This window comes from Cherax quadricarinatus, chromosome 76, assembly GCF_038502225.1.
Source record: "Cherax quadricarinatus isolate ZL_2023a chromosome 76, ASM3850222v1, whole genome shotgun sequence".
Lineage (NCBI taxonomy): Eukaryota > Metazoa > Arthropoda > Malacostraca > Decapoda > Parastacidae > Cherax > Cherax quadricarinatus.
In genome coordinates, this window is record NC_091367.1 from 1,065,402 (window position 1) to 1,082,901 (window position 17,500).

General features: G+C 48.4%; 1 protein-coding gene across 5 annotated transcripts in view; it reads right to left on the reverse strand.

The window, feature by feature from the left end:
• The window catches only part of inaD (inactivation no afterpotential D), a 368,665-nt gene that overhangs the window by 324,269 nt on the left and 26,896 nt on the right, over positions 1-17,500 (reverse strand). The window contains exon 1 of one of the 5 annotated variants that reach the window (XM_070101122.1): positions 17,237-17,321. The exons of 2 other annotated variants lie outside the window; for them this stretch is intronic. In XM_070101122.1, the coding sequence (XP_069957223.1) occupies positions 17,237-17,306 (70 nt within the window). In that variant the 5' untranslated portion in view covers positions 17,307-17,321. Of the gene's footprint in view, positions 1-13,991; positions 14,037-17,236; positions 17,322-17,500 lie in introns of those variants that run through there. 2 more of the 5 variants (XM_070101127.1, XM_070101125.1) reach the window with 2 other exon arrangements.

Sequence of the window (17,500 nt, forward strand, 5' to 3'; positions counted from 1 at the left end):
CAGGGACGTAAGTATGAGCAGACGGTCAACAGTACTTTATTACTGAGAGATGGTGCGTAAGTAGCAACAGCAGCAACAGCGGTCAACAGTACTTTATTACTGAGGGATGGTGAGCCAGGGACGTAAGTATGAGCAGCAACGGTCAACAGTACTTTATTACTGAGGGATGGTGAGCCAGGGACGTAAGTATGAGCAGCAACGGTCAACAGTACTTTATTACTGAGGGATGGTGAGCCAGGGACGTAAGTATGAGCAGCAACGGTCAACAGTACTTTATTACTGAGGGATGGTGAGCCAGGGACGTAAGTATGAGCAGCAACGGTCAACAGTACTTTATTACTGAGGGATGGTGAGCCAGGGACGTAAGTATGAGCAGCAACGGTCAACAGTACTTTATTACTGAGGGATGGTGAGCCAGGGACGTAAGTATGAGCAGCAACGGTCAACAGTACTTTATTACTGAGGGATGGTGAGCCAGGGACGTAAGTATGAGCAGCAACGGTCAACAGTACTTTATTACTGAGGGATGGTGAGCCAGGGACGTAAGTATGAGCAGCAACGGTCAACAGTACTTTATTACTGAGGGATGGTGAGCCAGGGACGTAAGTATGAGCAGCAACGGTCAACAGTACTTTATTACTGAGGGATGGTGAGCCAGGGACGTAAGTATGAGCAGCAACGGTCAACAGTACTTTATTACTGAGGGATGGTGAGCCAGGGACGTAAGTATGAGCAGCAACGGTCAACAGTACTTTATTACTGAGGGATGGTGAGCCAGGGACGTAAGTATGAGCAGCAACGGTCAACAGTACTTTATTACTGAGGGATGGTGAGCCAGGGACGTAAGTATGAGCAGCAACGGTCAACAGTACTTTATTACTGAGGGATGGTGAGCCAGGGACGTAAGTATGAGCAGCAACGGTCAACAGTACTTTATTACTGAGAGATGGTGAGCCAGGGACGTAAGTATGAGCAGCAGCGGTCAACAGTACTTTATTACTGAGGGATGGTGAGCCAGGGACGTAAGTATGAGCAGCAACGGTCAACAGTACTTTATTACTGAGGGATGGTGGGCCAGGGACGTAAGTATGAGCAGCAGCGGTCAACAGTACTTTATTACTGAGGGATGGTGAGCCAGGGACGTAAGTATGAGCAGCAACGGTCAACAGTACTTTATTACTGAGGGATGGTGAGCCAGGGACGTAAGTATGAGCAGCAGCGGTCAACAGTACTTTATTACTGAGGGATGGTGAGCCAGGGACCTAAGTATGAGCAGCAACGGTCAACAGTACTTTATTACTGAGGGATGGTGAGCCAGGGACCTAAGTATGAGCAGCAGGGGTCAACAGTACTTTATTACTGAGGGATGGTGGGCCAGGGACGTAAGTATGAGCAGCAGGGGTCAACAGTACTTTATTACTGAGGGATGGTGAGCCAGGGACGTAGAAATAGGTTGAAATGAGAAGTTCAGAATGAAGAGAGAATAAATGGAGTAAAAAATCTAGGAGTGAGAGGGAAGTTAAGAAGTATTCAGTGTTACGGTTGTAGTCAAGTAGAATGAATTCGCTTGGGAAGTGGCGAAGGAAACCACCATACACAATTTCAAGACTAGGTACGACAGCTCAAGATGTCATAACAGGTGAGCAAACATGAATGAAATCCCACTTGAGTTAAGAACACTCACACTTAGAGGAGTCACAGAGATGTTAGAAAATATATCTTCAGTCTTAGAGTTGTTAGGAAGTGGAATAACCTGGAAAGTGAAGTAGTGGATGCGGGAACCATGCACAGCTTTAAGAAAAAGTACGATACAGTGGAGAGGCGGGGCCAGGAGCTGTGAATCGACCCCTGCAACCACAAATAGGTGAGTACATACTCACTAAGCAGAGAGCCAGACACACAAAGCAGAGAGCCAAACACACAAAGCAGAGAGCCAAACACACAAAGCAGAGAGCCAGACACACACACACAGCAGAGAGCCAAACACACAAAGCAGAGAGCCAGACACACACACTAAGCAAAGAGCCAAACACACAAAGCAGAGAGCCAAACACACACTAAGCAGAGCCAAACACACAAAGCAGAGAGCCAGACACACACACTAAGCAGAGAGCCAAATACACAATGCAGAGAGCCAGACACACACTAAGCAAAGAGCCAAACACACAAAGCAGAGAGCCAGACACACACACTAAGCAGAGAGCCAAACACACAAAGCAGACAGCCAGACACACACATTCAACAGACAGCCAGACACACACACACTAAGCAGAGAGTCAGACACACACACTAAGCAGAGAGCCAAACACACAAAGCAGAGAGCCAGACACACACACTAAGCAGACAGCCACACACACACACTAAGCAGAGAGCCAGACACACACACTAAGCAGACAGCCAGACACACACACTAAGCAGAGAGCCACAGACACACACTAAGCAGACAGCCAGACATACTCTCCCAAGTCTCACTCTCTCTGGCCAGACACACTCACAGAGATCATAAAAGCCTTACTTCTGGCCGGCCTACCCACCTCCTACCTCACACCCCTACCCCTACCACCCCCCTTCTCCTCTCCCCCCTCACAAGAATCTCGCAGCAGCAGCAGCAACAGCAGCTGGGGACCAAACATCAAGAACAACAAAGTTGATTCTGACTTTCTTAATTGCTTTCCACAAAATTCCTCCAAACAAGAAGTCATTTACCACTTCCGCCTTAAGTCAAGGACATTAAAGATCACTTCCAAAGACGTTAAAGATTACTTCTGCCTTAAATCAAGGACGCTAATGATCACTTCCGCCTTAAATCAAGGATGCTTATCATCACTTCCGCCTGAGATCAAGGACCTTAAATATCACTTCCGCCTGAGATCAAGGACCTTAAATATCATTTCCGCCTTAAATCAAGGACGTTAATAACTTCTGCTTTAAATCACTCGTAATTAAGACCGGTGACATAGTAATGGAATGATTGTAAACACCTCACTGAAGAGCTGGGGGGTTGAACCCCCTGCCAAGCCAGGCCTTAAAAAAAAATTAAATTCTCTAGGACCGAAAAAATAAAACACTCATTTAAAAGTTGAAAATCCATTAATTTTTCGTCTAAACAACAATAATTCACCATAGCGAAAAAAATATATATCCTTTTTGCTCTACATAACGAAAAAAAAAAAGTCTTTACAATGGACAACCCCAGATTTTTTTTATATCCCAAAAAATTCCATTTTTTTCTACCGACAAATACCATTTCTTTGAACAGAAAAAATTACAATTTCTTTGAATAGAAAAATAATGAAAAAATTGTATATAAAAAAAATAAAAAACTTAAAAAAAAAAAAAAAAATTCTCTGTACGGAAAAAATACTCAAATTCTTGAGGAAAACCTCACAAAGAACATTGGCATTTAACATGCGGTTGTAGGGGTCGAGTCACAGCTCCTGGCCCCGATGTGTGTGTCACTCATCAATTCCTCCATTACACATTCGATTCACAGAAATTAGGTCCAAGTTAATTATCATTAATTCCGTGGAGAACCCAAACATGAGAGAGAGAGAGAGAGAGAGAGAGAGAGAGAGAGAGAGAGAGAGAGAGAGAGAGAGAGAGAGAGAGAGAGAGAGAGCCTGGCTTGGGTATTGTCAGTGATATCCTAAGTATTGGCACTAGTGCCTTCTCAATGGCTCTGACTTCACCTTGGAAGCAGGAAGAGAGAGACAGACAAAGAGAGAGAGAGAGAGAGAGAGAGAGAGAGAGAGAGAGAGAGAGCCTGGCTTGGGTATTGTCAGTGATATCCTAAGTATTGGCACTAGTGCCTTCTCAATGGCTCTGACTTCACCTTGGAAGCAGGAAGAGAGAGACAGACAAAGAGAGAGAGAGAGAGAGAGAGAGAGAGAGAGAGAGAGAGAGAGAGAGAGAGAGAGAGAGAGAGAGAGAGAGAGAGAGAGAGAGAGAGAGTTCTGGAGGGAAGGCGGAAAGATGAGACTGGAACGGAGGGGGAGATAGGAAGGGAGATAAAGGGAGAATGTGGACCAATGCACCCTGAACCACTGTAATTAACATGACAGTAATTAACACCAGGGACAGTCTGGCTGGTCAGTAGCCAGGGCAGTGACTGACCTGCCTACAACAGTCTGGCTGGTCAGTAGCCAGGGCAGTGACTGACCTGCCTACAACAACAGTCTGGCTGGTCAGTAGCCAGGGCAGTGACTGACCTGCCTACAACAACAGTCTGGCTGGTCAGTAGCCAGGGCAGTGACTGACCTGCCTACAACAACAGTCTGGCTGGTCAGTAGCCAGGGCAGTGACTGACCTGCCTACAACAGTCTGGCTGGTCAGTAGCTAGGGCAGTGACTGACCTGCCTACAACAACAGTCTGGCTGGTCGGTCAGTAGCCAGGGCAGTGACTGACCTGCCTACAACAACAGTCTGGCTGGTCAGAAGCCAGGGCAGTGACTGACCTACCCAACAACAGTCTGGCTGGTCAGTAGCCAGGGCAGTGACTGACCTACCCAACAACAGTCTGGCTGGTCAGTAGCCAGGGCAGTGACTGACCTGCCTACAAGTCTGGCTTTTTAGTAGCCAAGGCAGTGACTGACCTGCCTACAACAACAGTCTGGTTGGTCAGTAGCCAGGGCAGTGACTGACCTGCCTACAACAAGTCTGGCTGGTCAGTAGCCAGGGCAGTGACTGACCTGCATACAACAACAGTCTGGTTGGTCAGTAGCCAGGGCAGTGACTGACCTGCCTACAACAAGTCTGGCTGGTCAGTAGCCAGGGCAGTGACTGACCTGCATACAACAACAGTCTGGCTGGTCAGTAGCCAGGGCAGTGACTGACCTGCCTACAACAACAGTCTGGCTGGTCAGTAGCCAGGGCAGAGACTGACCTACCCAACAACAGTCTGGCTGGTCAGTAGCCAGGGCAGTGACTGACCTACCCAACAACAGTCTGGCTGGTCAGTAGCCAGGGCAGTGACTGACCTGCCTACAATAAGTCTGGCTGGTCAGTAGCCAGGGCAGTGACTAACCTGCCTACAACAACAGTCTGGTTGACCTTACTCCAAAATCCAGGTTAACTGCTCTAATTACTCTAAGGTGTAATTAAACTAAATGATTAATAAACTAAGTGCGAAGAGTCCTTCAGGAGTGAAAAATTAGTGAAGGACTCCTGATGCTTCATGCTGAACACTTCACCCTTGGTGCTGAAGGGCTCTTGATCCCAGGAATCGAGGCTACCTTTCCTTTTGATCATACCTAGATACTTTCAATTTTCCAGACGCTGCATAACCCTTACGAGTTCAGCGCTTTCCCAGTGGACATGGGGAAACCAGTGGTTGGAACAATTCACAATCCACAATACCCCCCTGGAACAATTCACAATCCACAATACCCCCCTGGAACAATTCACAATACCCCCTGGAACAATTCACAATACCCCCCTGGAACAATTCACAATCCACAATACCCCCTGGAACAGTTCACAACCCACAATACCCTCTGGAACAGTTCACAATCCACAATACCCCCCTGGAACAGTTCACAATCCACAATACCCCCTGGAACAGTTCACAATCCACAATACCCCCTGGAACAGTTCGCAACCCACAATACCCCCCTGTAACAGTTCACAATCCACAATACCCCCTGGAACAGTTCACAATCCACAATACTCCCTGGAACAGTTCACAATCCACAATACCCCCTGGAACAGTTCACAATCCAAAATACCCCCTGGAACAGTTCACAACACACAATACCCCCCTGGAACAGTTCACAACCCACAATACCCCCTGGAACAGTTCACAACCCACAATGCCCCCTGGAACAGCTCACAACCCACAATACCCCCCTGGAATAGTTCACAGCCCACAATATCCTCCCTGTAACAGTTCGCAACCCACAATACCCCCTGGAACAGTTCACAACCCACAATACCCCCCCCCCGGGAACAGTTCACAACCCACAATACCCCCCTGGAACAGTTCACAACCCACAATACCCCCCTGGAACAGTTCACAACTCACAATACCCTCCTGGAACAGTTCACAACCCACAATACCCCCTGGAACAGTTCACAACCCACAATACCCCCCTGGAATAGTTCACAACCCACAATACCCCCTGGAACAGTTCACAACCCACAATACCCCCTGGAACAGTTCACAACCCACAATGCCCCCTGGAACAGCTCACAACCCACAATACCCCCCTGGAATAGTTCACAGCCCACAATATCCTCCCTGTAACAGTTCGCAACCCACAATACCCCCTGGAACAGTTCACAACCCACAATACCCCCCATGGAACAGTTCACAACCCACAATACCCCCCTGGAACAGTTCACAACCCACAATACCCCCCTGGAACAGTTCACAACTCACAAGACCCTCCTGGAACAGTTCACAACCCACAATACCCCCTGGAATAGTTCACAACCCACCATACCCCCCTGGAATAGTTCACAGCCCACAATATCCCCCCTGTAACAGTTCGCAACCCACAATACCCCCTGGAACAGTTGACAACCCACAATACCCCCCTGGAACAGTTGACAACCCACAATACCCCCCTGGAACAGTTGACAACCCACAATACCCCCCTGGAACAGTTCACAACTCACAATACCCTCCTGGAACAGTTCACAACCCACAATACCCCCTGGAACAGTTCACAACCCACAATACCCCCCTGGAACAGTTCACAACCCACAATACCCCCCTGGAACAGTTCACAACCCACAATACCCCGTGGAACAGTTCACAACCCAAAATACCCCCCTGGAACAGTTCACAACCCACAATACCCCCTTGGAACAGTTCACAACCCACAATACCCCCCTGGAACAGTTCACAACTCACAATACCCTCCTGGAACAGTTCACAACCCACAATACCCCCTCGAACAGTTCACAACCCACAATACCCCCCTGGAACAGTTCACAACCCACAATACCCCCCTGGAACAGTTCACAACCCACAATACCCCCTGGAACAGTTCACAACCCACAATACCCCCTGGAACAGTTCACAACCCACAATACCCCCCTGGAACAGTTCACAACCCACAATACCCCCCTGGAACAGTTCAGAACTCACAATACCCTCCTGGAACAGTTCACAACCCCGAATACCCTCTGGAACAGTTCACAACCTACAATACCCCCCTGGAACAGTTTACAACCCACAATACCCCCTTGGAACAGTTCACAACCCACAATACCCCCTGGAACAGTTCACAACCCACAATACCCCCCTGGAACAGTTCACAACAAACAATACCCCCCTGGAACAGTTCACAACCCACAATACCCCCTCTGGAACAGTTCACAACTCACAATACCCCCCTGGAACAGTTCACAACTCACAATACCCCCTGGAACAGTTCACAACCCACAATACCCCCCTGGAACAGTTCATAACTCACAATACCCCCCTGTAACAGTTTACAACCCACAATACCCCCTGGAACAGTTTACAACCCACAATACCCCCCTGGAACAGTTCACAACCCACAATACCCCCCTGGAACAGTTCACAACCCACAATACCCCCGTGAAGTTCACAACCCACAATACCCCCTTGGAACAGTTCACAACCAACAATACCCCACTGGAACAGTTCACAACCCACAATACCCCCCTGGAATAGTTTACAACCCACAATACCCCCGTGGAACAGTTCACAACTCACAATACCCCCTGGAACAGTTCACAACCCACAATACCCCCGTGGAACAGTTCACAACCAACAATACCCCCCTGGAACAGTTCAAAACCCACAATACCCCCCCTGGAACAGTTCACAACTCACAATACCCTCCTGGAACAGTTCACAACTCACAATACCCCCTGGAACAGTTCACAACCCACAATACCCCCCTGGAACAGTTCACAACTCACAATACCCCCCTGTAACAGTTTACAACCCACATTACCCCCTGGAACAGTTCACAACCCACAATAACCCCCTGGAACAGTTCACAACACACAATACCCCCCTGGAACAGTTCACAACTCACAACACCCCCTGGAACAGTTCACAACCCACAATACCCCCTTGGAACAGTTCACAACCAACAATACCCCCCTGGAACAGTTCACTACCCACAATACCCCCCTGGAACAGTTCACAACCCACAATACCCCCTTGGAACAGTTCACAACTCACAATACCCTCCTAGAACAGTTCACAACCCACAATACCCCCCTCGAACAGTTCACAACCCACAATACCCCCTTGAAACAGTTCACAACCCACAATACCCACTGGAACAGTTCACAACCCACAATACCCCCCCTGGAACAGTTCACAACCCACAATACCCCCTGGAACAGTTCGCAACCCACAATACCCCCCTGGAACAGTTCACAACCCACAATACCCCCCTGGAACAGTTCACAACCCACAATACCCCCTGGAACAGTTAACCCACAATACCCCCCCTGGAACAGTTCACAACCCACAATACCCCCTGGAACAGTTCACAACCCACAATACCCCCTGAAACAGTTCACAACCCACAATACCCCCCTGGAACAGTTCACAACCCACAATACCCCCTCGGAACAGTTCACAACCCACAATACCCCCCTGGAACAGTTCACAACCCACAATACCCCCTGGAACAGTTCACAACCCACAATACCCCCTGGAACAGGTCACAACCCACAATACCCCCCTGGAACAGTTCACAACCCACAATACCCCCTGGAACAGTTCACAACCCACAATACCCCCTGGAACAGTTCACAACCCACAATACCCCCTTGGAACAGTTCACAACCCACAATACCCCCCTGGAACAGTTCACAACCCACAATACCCCCTGGAACAGTTCACAACCCACAATACCCCCCTGGAACAGTTCACAGCCCACAATACCCCCCTGGAACAGTTCACAACCCACAATGCCCCTGGAACAGTTCACAACCCACAATACCCCCCTGGAACAGTTCACAACCCACAATACCCCCTGGAACAGTTCACAACCCACAATACCCCCCTAGAACAGTTCACAACCCACAATACCCCCCTGAAACAGTTCACAACCCACAATACCCCCCTGGAACAGTTCACAACCCACAATACCCCCCTGGAACAGTTCACAACCCAGAATACCCCCTGGAACAGTTCACAACCCACAATACCCCCCTGAAACAGTTCACAACCCACAATACCCCCCTGGAACAGTTCACAACCCACAATACCCCCCTGGAACAGTTCACAACCCACAATACCCCCTGGAACAGTTCACAACCCACAATACCCCCCCTGGAACAGTTCACAACCCACAATACCCCCTGGAACAGTTCACAACCCACAATACCCCCTGAAACAGTTCACAACCCACAATACCCCCCTGGAACAGTTCACAACCCACAATACCCCCCTGGAACAGTTCACAACCCACAATACCCCCCTGGAACAGTTCACAACCCACAATACCCCCCTGGAACAGTTCACAACCCACAATACCCCCCTGGAACAGTTCACAACCCACAATACCCCCTGGAACAGTTCACAACCCACAATACCCCCTGGAACAGTTCACAACCCACAATACCCCCTGGAACAGTTCACAACCCACAATACCCCCCTGAAACAGTTGACAACCCACAATACCCCCCTGGAACAGTTCACAACCCACAATACCCCCCTGGAACAGTTCACAACCCACAATACCCCCCTGGAACAGTTCACAACCCACAATACCCCCTGGAACAGTTCACAACCCACAATACCCCCTGAAACAGTTCACAACCCACAATACCCCCCTGGAACAGTTCACAACCCACAATACCCCCCTGGAACAGTTCACAACCCACAATACCCCCCTGGAACAGTTCACAACCCACAATACCCCCCTGGCCCGGTTCACAACCCACAATACCCCCCTGAAACAGTTCACAACCCCCAATACCCCCCTGGAACAGTTCACAACCCACAATACCCCCTGGAACAGTTCACAACCCACAATACCCCCCTGAAACTGTTCACAACCCACAATACCCCCCTGGAACAGTTCACAACCCACAATACCCCCTGGAACAGTTCACAACCCACAATACCCCCTGGAACAGTTCACAACCCACAATACCCCCCTGGAACAGTTCACAACTCACAATACCCCCCTGGAACAGTTCACAACCCACAATACCCCCCTGGAACAGTTCACAACCCACAATACCCCCCTGGAACAGTTCACAACTCACAATACCCCCTGGAACAGTTCACAACTCACAATACCCCCCTGGAACAGTTCACAACCCACAATACCCCCGTGGAACAGTTCACAACCCACAATACCCCCCTGGAACAGTTCACATCCCACAATACCCCCTGGAACAGTTCACAACCCACAATACCCCCCTGGAACAGTTCACAACCCACAATACCCCCCTGGACCAGTTCACAACCCACAATACCCCCCTGGAACAGTTCACAACCCACAATCCCCCCTGGAACAGTTCACAACCCACAATACCCCCCTGGAACATTTCACATCCCACAATACCCCCTGGAACAGTTCACAACCCACAATACCCCCCTGGAACAGTTCACAACCCACAATACCCCCCTGGAACAGTTCACAACCCACAATACCCCCTGGAACAGTTCACAACCCACAATACCCCCTGGAACAGTTCACAACCCACAATACCCCCTGGAACAGTTCACAACCCACAATACCCCCTGGAACAGTTCACAACCCACAATACCCCCTGGAACAGTTCACAACCCACAATACCCCCTGGAACAGTTCACAACCCACAATACCCCCTCCTGGAACAGTTCACAACCCACAATACCCCCCTGGAACAGTTCACAACCCACAATACCCCCCTGGAACAGTTCACAACCCACAATACCCCCTGGAACAGTTCACAACCCACAATACCCCCTGGAACAGTTCACAACCCACAATACCCCCCTGGAACAGTTCACAACTCACAATACCCCCCTGGAACAGTTCACAACCCACAATACCCCCGTGGAACAGTTCACAACCCACAATACCCCCTGGAACAGTTCACAACCCACAATACCCCCTGGAACAGTTCACAACCCACAATACCCCCCCCTGGAACAGTTCACAACCCACAATACCCCCCCTGGAACAGTTCACAACCCACAATACCCCCCTGGAACAGTTCACAACCCACAATACCCCCCCTGGAACAGTTCACAACCCACAATACCCCCCTGGAACAGTTCACAACCCACAATACCCCCCTGGAACAGTTCACAACCCACAATACCCCCCTGGAACAGTTCACAACCCACAATACCCCCCTGGAACAGTTCACAACCCACAATACCCCCCTGGAACAGTTCACAACCCACAATACCCCCCTGGAACAGTTCACAACCCACACTACCCCCCTGGAACAGTTCACAACCCACAATACCCCCCTGGAACAGTTCACAACCCACAATACCCCCCTGGAACAGTTCACAACCCACAATACCCCCCTGGAACAGTTCACAACCCACAATACCCCCCTGAAACAGTTCACAACCCACAATACCCCCCTGGAACAGTTCACAACCCACAATACCCCCCCTGGAACAGTTCACAACCCACAATACCCCCCTGGACCAGTTCACAACCCACAATACCCCCCTGGAACAGTTCACAACCCACACTACCCCCCTGGAACAGTTCACAACCCACAATACCCCCCTGGAACAGTTCACAACCCACAATACCCCCCTGGAACAGTTCACAACCCACAATACCCCCCTGGAACAGTTCACAACCCACAATACCCCCCTGAAACAGTTCACAACCCACAATACCCCCCTGGAACAGTTCACAACCCACAATACCCCCTGGAACAGTTCCCCACCCACAATACCCCCCTGGAACAGTTCACAACCCACAATACCCCCTGGAACAGTTCACAACCCACAATACCCCCCTGGAACAGTTCACAACCCACAATACCCCCTGGAACAGTTCACAACCCACAATACCCCCCTGGAACAGTTCACAACCCACAATACCCCCTGGAACAGCTCACAACCCACAATACCCCCTGGAACAGTTCACAACCCACAATACCCCCCTGGAACAGTTCACAACCCACAATACCCCCTGGAACAGTTCACAACCCACAATACCCCCTGGAACAGCTCACAACCCACAATACCCCCTGGAACAGTTCACAACCCACAATACCCCCCGGAACAGTTCACAACCCACACTCCCCCCCTGGAACAGTTCACAACCCACACTACCCCCTGGAACAGCTCACAACCCACAATACCCCCTGGAACAGTTCACAACCCACAATACCCCCCTGGAACAGTTCACAACCCACAATACCCCCTGGAACAGTTCACAACCCACAATACCCCCCTGGAACAGTTCACAACCCACAATACCCCCTGGAACAGTTCACAACCCACAATACCCCCTGGAACAGTTCACAACCCACAATAACATTACTGCATCACATATATTAAGGTGACTCAAGATCATATCTAGAAGATCATTCCTCTGAATGAACCTTAACATTCAGAGGCTGCAGGTGATTACACTGGTCCAGCAAGCACATTTAATCAATTAACTCATCAAATTCACCTCACTTGCTAATTGCCTAATTCAACTCAGGCAGTTGATCAATCAGACTGTTATTAATTAGCTGCAAGAACTATCACCTGCACTGTGGGGGGGGGATAAGGCTCATTATCTAGGCGATTACCAGTAGTTTATCGTTCGTAATTAATTCCTAGTGTATTAATATTTTTAATTTCAGGGGTCGTCGCCCCCTTCCCCTCCCCCGGCCAGGTTTCTTGAAATAAGAAAATATAACAGGAATAAGAACTATTAAGAAACAGAGAATGCATGTATATACTTTGCTAGCCTGCCCCTCCCACCTATCCTCTTCATCCTCCTGCCTCTTCCACCTATTCTCTTCATCCTCCTGCCTCTTCCACCTATTCTCTTCATCCTCCTGCCTCTTCCATCTATCCTCTTCAATCTCCTGCCTCTTCCACCTCTCCTCTTCCTCGTTTCCAACACCTCTTCTCTCACTCTCCTTCCCTCCTCACATTCACATACCATTACCTCTTAATTCCATTCCACATTTGTTAAGTTTTAACTGAATTAACGGAAATACTGTGAGTGGGTAGAGATGGGCCGGTGATGAGCGGAGGGAAGCGCGACCTCACTAACCCATACGGAGCTAATACATAATATACAAAACTACGCCCTCGGAGGCTCGGTCTGTGACCAGGCTTCGCGGTGGACCAGGGCCTGATCAACCAGGCTGTTACTGTTGGCCAAAAGCTAATAAAAAATAAAAGGCAGACAATTCTAATCTTGTTAGAATTTAATAAATATTAATCTAACCAATCTAAGTTAAGCCTAAGTAGAATTAGGATGATTTTAATATAAATAAAACATTTCGAGTAGTTAATACACACGTTGGATGTCTGGAGGCCTATAATTACGAGTCTTGAGGAGAAGCCTTGAACTGAGAAGACGGCCTACGGCCTACTGCCCACACGTGACGTCATAGCTAGTCAGGGAGCCTATCTATGACGTAGCTGGGATTATCCAAGTACACTACACAAGTACACCGTAACACTACTCACTTCTATTTACCAATACAGTCTTCCAATTTCTTCACTCCTTATTCTCCGTATAATATTCACACCACAGACTGATATTTAACCCACAACACCGTGAGTGGTACAATTCACAACCCACAATACCATAACTGGAACAATTCACAACCCACAATACCATAACTGGAACAATTCACAACCCACAATACCCTCCCTAGAAAATTTCACAATCCACAATACCATAACTAGAACAATTCACAACCCACAATACTATAACTGGAACAATTCACAACCCACAATACCCTCCATGGAACAATTCACAACCCACAATACCCTCCCTAGAAAATTTCACAATCCATAATACCATAACTGGAACAATTCACAACCCACAATACCATAACTGGAACAATTCACAACTCACAATACCCTCCATGGCACGCACCTCCACTGCCTTCAATCTTCTCCTCCTCGATGCAACATTCAAAGCTCACTCCTCACTCCCATACGGTACACTCTAGTGCATGTTCTTTGTCTCCACTGATAAACTCCCTCTCCACACACTCTTCAACAACACTCCCGACATATGCCCAATCTGTCCGGAAATCCGCTTCCCAAATATCTAAATATATTCACTTCCTCCACACTCATTCCCTCCAATCAGAGAGCTTCTCAGTAATGCTAGGGATCCTTAACCTTGTCAAATCCTGTATAGAGAGAGAGAGAGAGAGAGAGAGAGAGAGAGAGAGAGAGAGAGAGAGAGAGAGAGAGAGAGAGAGAGAGAGAGAGAGAGAGAATCTGCTATTCTAAGCTAACCTATTTTGACAGAAGTAGCTACAGCTACACAGTAAGATATTCACTTTCGGTAGATAACCTCTGTTATCTTTCAAATATACACACCCTAACTCCGATAGATTTCGAAAAAAACATTGACAACATGCCTATGCACTCAGCCCCGGGTCCAGACTCGTGGAACTCTTGTTTTCATTAAGAACTGCAAGAAACCCCTCTCACGTGCCCTAAATACACTATGGAGGAGGAGCTTGGACATGGGTGAAATTCCACAGTCACTTAAAACAACGGATATAGCCCCACTCCATAAAGGTGGCAGCAAAGCATTAGCTAAGAACTATAGACCAATAGCTCTGACGTCCCACATCATAAAAATCTTTGAAAGAGTGCTAAGAAGCAGGATTGCAAATCACCTGGATTCCCAAAATCTGCACAATCCAGGGCAACATGGGTTCAGGGCAGGTCGCTCCTGCCTCTCACAACTACTGGATCACTATGACATGGCCTTGGATGCACTGGAAGAAAATCAGAATGCAGATGTAATATACACAGACTTTGCAAAAGCATTTGACAAATGCGATCATGGCGTAATAGCCCATAAAATACGTGCTAAAGGAATAACTCGGAAAGTGGGGAGATGGATCTTCAACTTCCTAACAAATCGAACACAAAGAGTAGTGGTCAACAGAGTTAAATCGGAGGCTGCCATAGTGAAGAGCTCTGTTCCACAAGGCACAGTACTCGCCCCCATCTTATTCCTTATCCTCATATCAGACATAGACAGAGATATACACCACAGCACCGTATCATCCTTTGCGGACGATACTAGGATCTGCATGAGGCTGTCATCTGCTGAGGACGCGGTTAACCTCCAAGAAGATATAAACAAAGTTTTCCAGTGGGCAACGGTAAACAATATGATGTTCAATGAGGACAAATTCCAACTACTCCGTTATGGAAAACTGGAGGAGATAATAACTAGAACAGAGTATACTACTGACTCCGGCCATACAATAGAGCGGAAAAATAATGTAAGGGACCTGGGAGTAGTAATGTCTGAGGATCTCACTTTCAAGGATCACAACAGTGCCACGATCGCACGTGCAAAGAAAATGATAGGATGGATAATGAGAACTTTCAAAACGAGAGATGCCAAGCCTATGATGCTCCTTTTCAAATCACTTGTTCTCTCTAGGCTGGAATACTGCTGTACATTAACATCTCCATTCAAAGCAGGTGAAATCGCAGATCTAGAGAGTGTACAGAGATCCTTTACTGTACGTATAAGTTGTCAAGCACCTTAACTACTGGGAACGCTTGGAAGCACTTGACTTGTACTCGTTGGAACGCAGGAGGGAGAGATATATCATAATCTACACTTGGAAAATCTTGGAAGGAATGGTCCCAAATCTGCACACAGAAATCACTCCCTACGAAAGTAAAAGACTGGGCAGGCGATGCAAAATGCCGCCAATAAAAAGTAGGGGCGCCATTGGTACACTAAGAGAAAACACCGTAAGTGTCCGGGGCCCAAAACTGTTCAACAGCCTCCCATCAAGCATTAGGGGAATTGCCAATAAACCCCTGGCTGCCTTCAAGAGAGAGCTGGACAGATACCTAAAGTCAGTGCCGGATCAGCCGGGCTGTGGCTCGTACGTTGGACTGCGTGCGGCCAGCAGTAACAGCCTAGTTGATCAGGCCCTGATCCATCGGGAGGCCTGGTCATGGACCGGGCCGCGGGGGCGTTGATCCCCGGTATAACCTCCAGGTAACCAGCCTCCAGGTAACAAACTCTCTCCCTCTTACACAGGGTTTTACAAGGTTATGTTTAGGGTTCCTAACTTTATTTACTAGCTAAGAGCTCTAACATCATTCTCTCTCTCTCTCTCTCTCTCTCTCTCCCAAAGCTCTGTGTCTACATAAAACAAGATATTTGGGGAAAAAATTCCGGCTCTCCTTTCCCCCCATAAAAAAAAAAATTTAACTCCCAGTGTTGGAATTTACGATTAATGCCTAATACCGTAAAAACGCAAGGCAACGGGGAGGGGAGGGGAGGGGGAGGGGAGGGGGAGGGGAAGGGAGGAGACGGGATTTGAGATTTATGGCAAGGGGATAGGAGGGGGGAAACGCAAGGGAGGAGGGGAAGGGGGAGGCACCAGAAGAAACCAAGGATCTAAGTACAGGTTATGTACAGGTTATCGCGTACAAGTTATGTACAGGTTATCAGCTGATTATCACGTACAAGTTATCGACGAGTATACACATTACACCTCTCGGTGTATATAGAGAGATAAAGTCCTCAGTGTATATACACTGAGGGATATACAACTATTAGAGTATAAAGAGATATACACCTAGATGTTGTATAAACACAGAAATACTCATTCGGTGTACAGACACCTCTCGGTGCATACAGACATACACAACTCTATGTATGCACACTGATACACACGCACAGACGCACAGACACACACACACACATACACATATGATGTGAAGTTAATGAGGAGAATTAAATCAGATAAGGATCAGGCAGGACTACAAAGAGACCTGGACAGGCTGGACACCTGGTCCAGCAACTGGCTCCTCCAATTTAACCCCTCCAAATGTAAAGTCATGAAGATCGGGAAAAGGCAAAGAAGACCGCAGACAGAGTATAAGCTAGGCGGCCAAAGACTGCAAACGAGGTATAATAAGGCTTGTGAAGCAAGGAGAGGACCTAGTAGCGACCAGTGAAGAGGCGGGGCCAGGAGCTGAGTCTCGACCCTTGCAACCACAATTAGCTGAGTACACGTCCATCTTTTCATATACAACCAGGGATACACACTTCACGGCACACGTATACACTAAGGAATACACACTTCACGGTGTATATACCTTTACAAGAGGTTTCGCCCACTCCATGAGGGGTGACAGAACAGTGGTCTGGTAGGCAACGTTCTCGCATCACACAATGTCCGTTTATCTGGAGTTTACCTGGAGAGAGTTCCGGGGGTCAACGCCCCCGCGGCCCGTTCTGTGACCAGGCCTCCTTAGGTCAGTGTCCCAGGATGCGACCCACACCAGTCGACTAACACCCAGGTACCCATTTTACTGATGGGGAACATAGACAACAGGTGGAAAGAAACACGTCCAATGTTT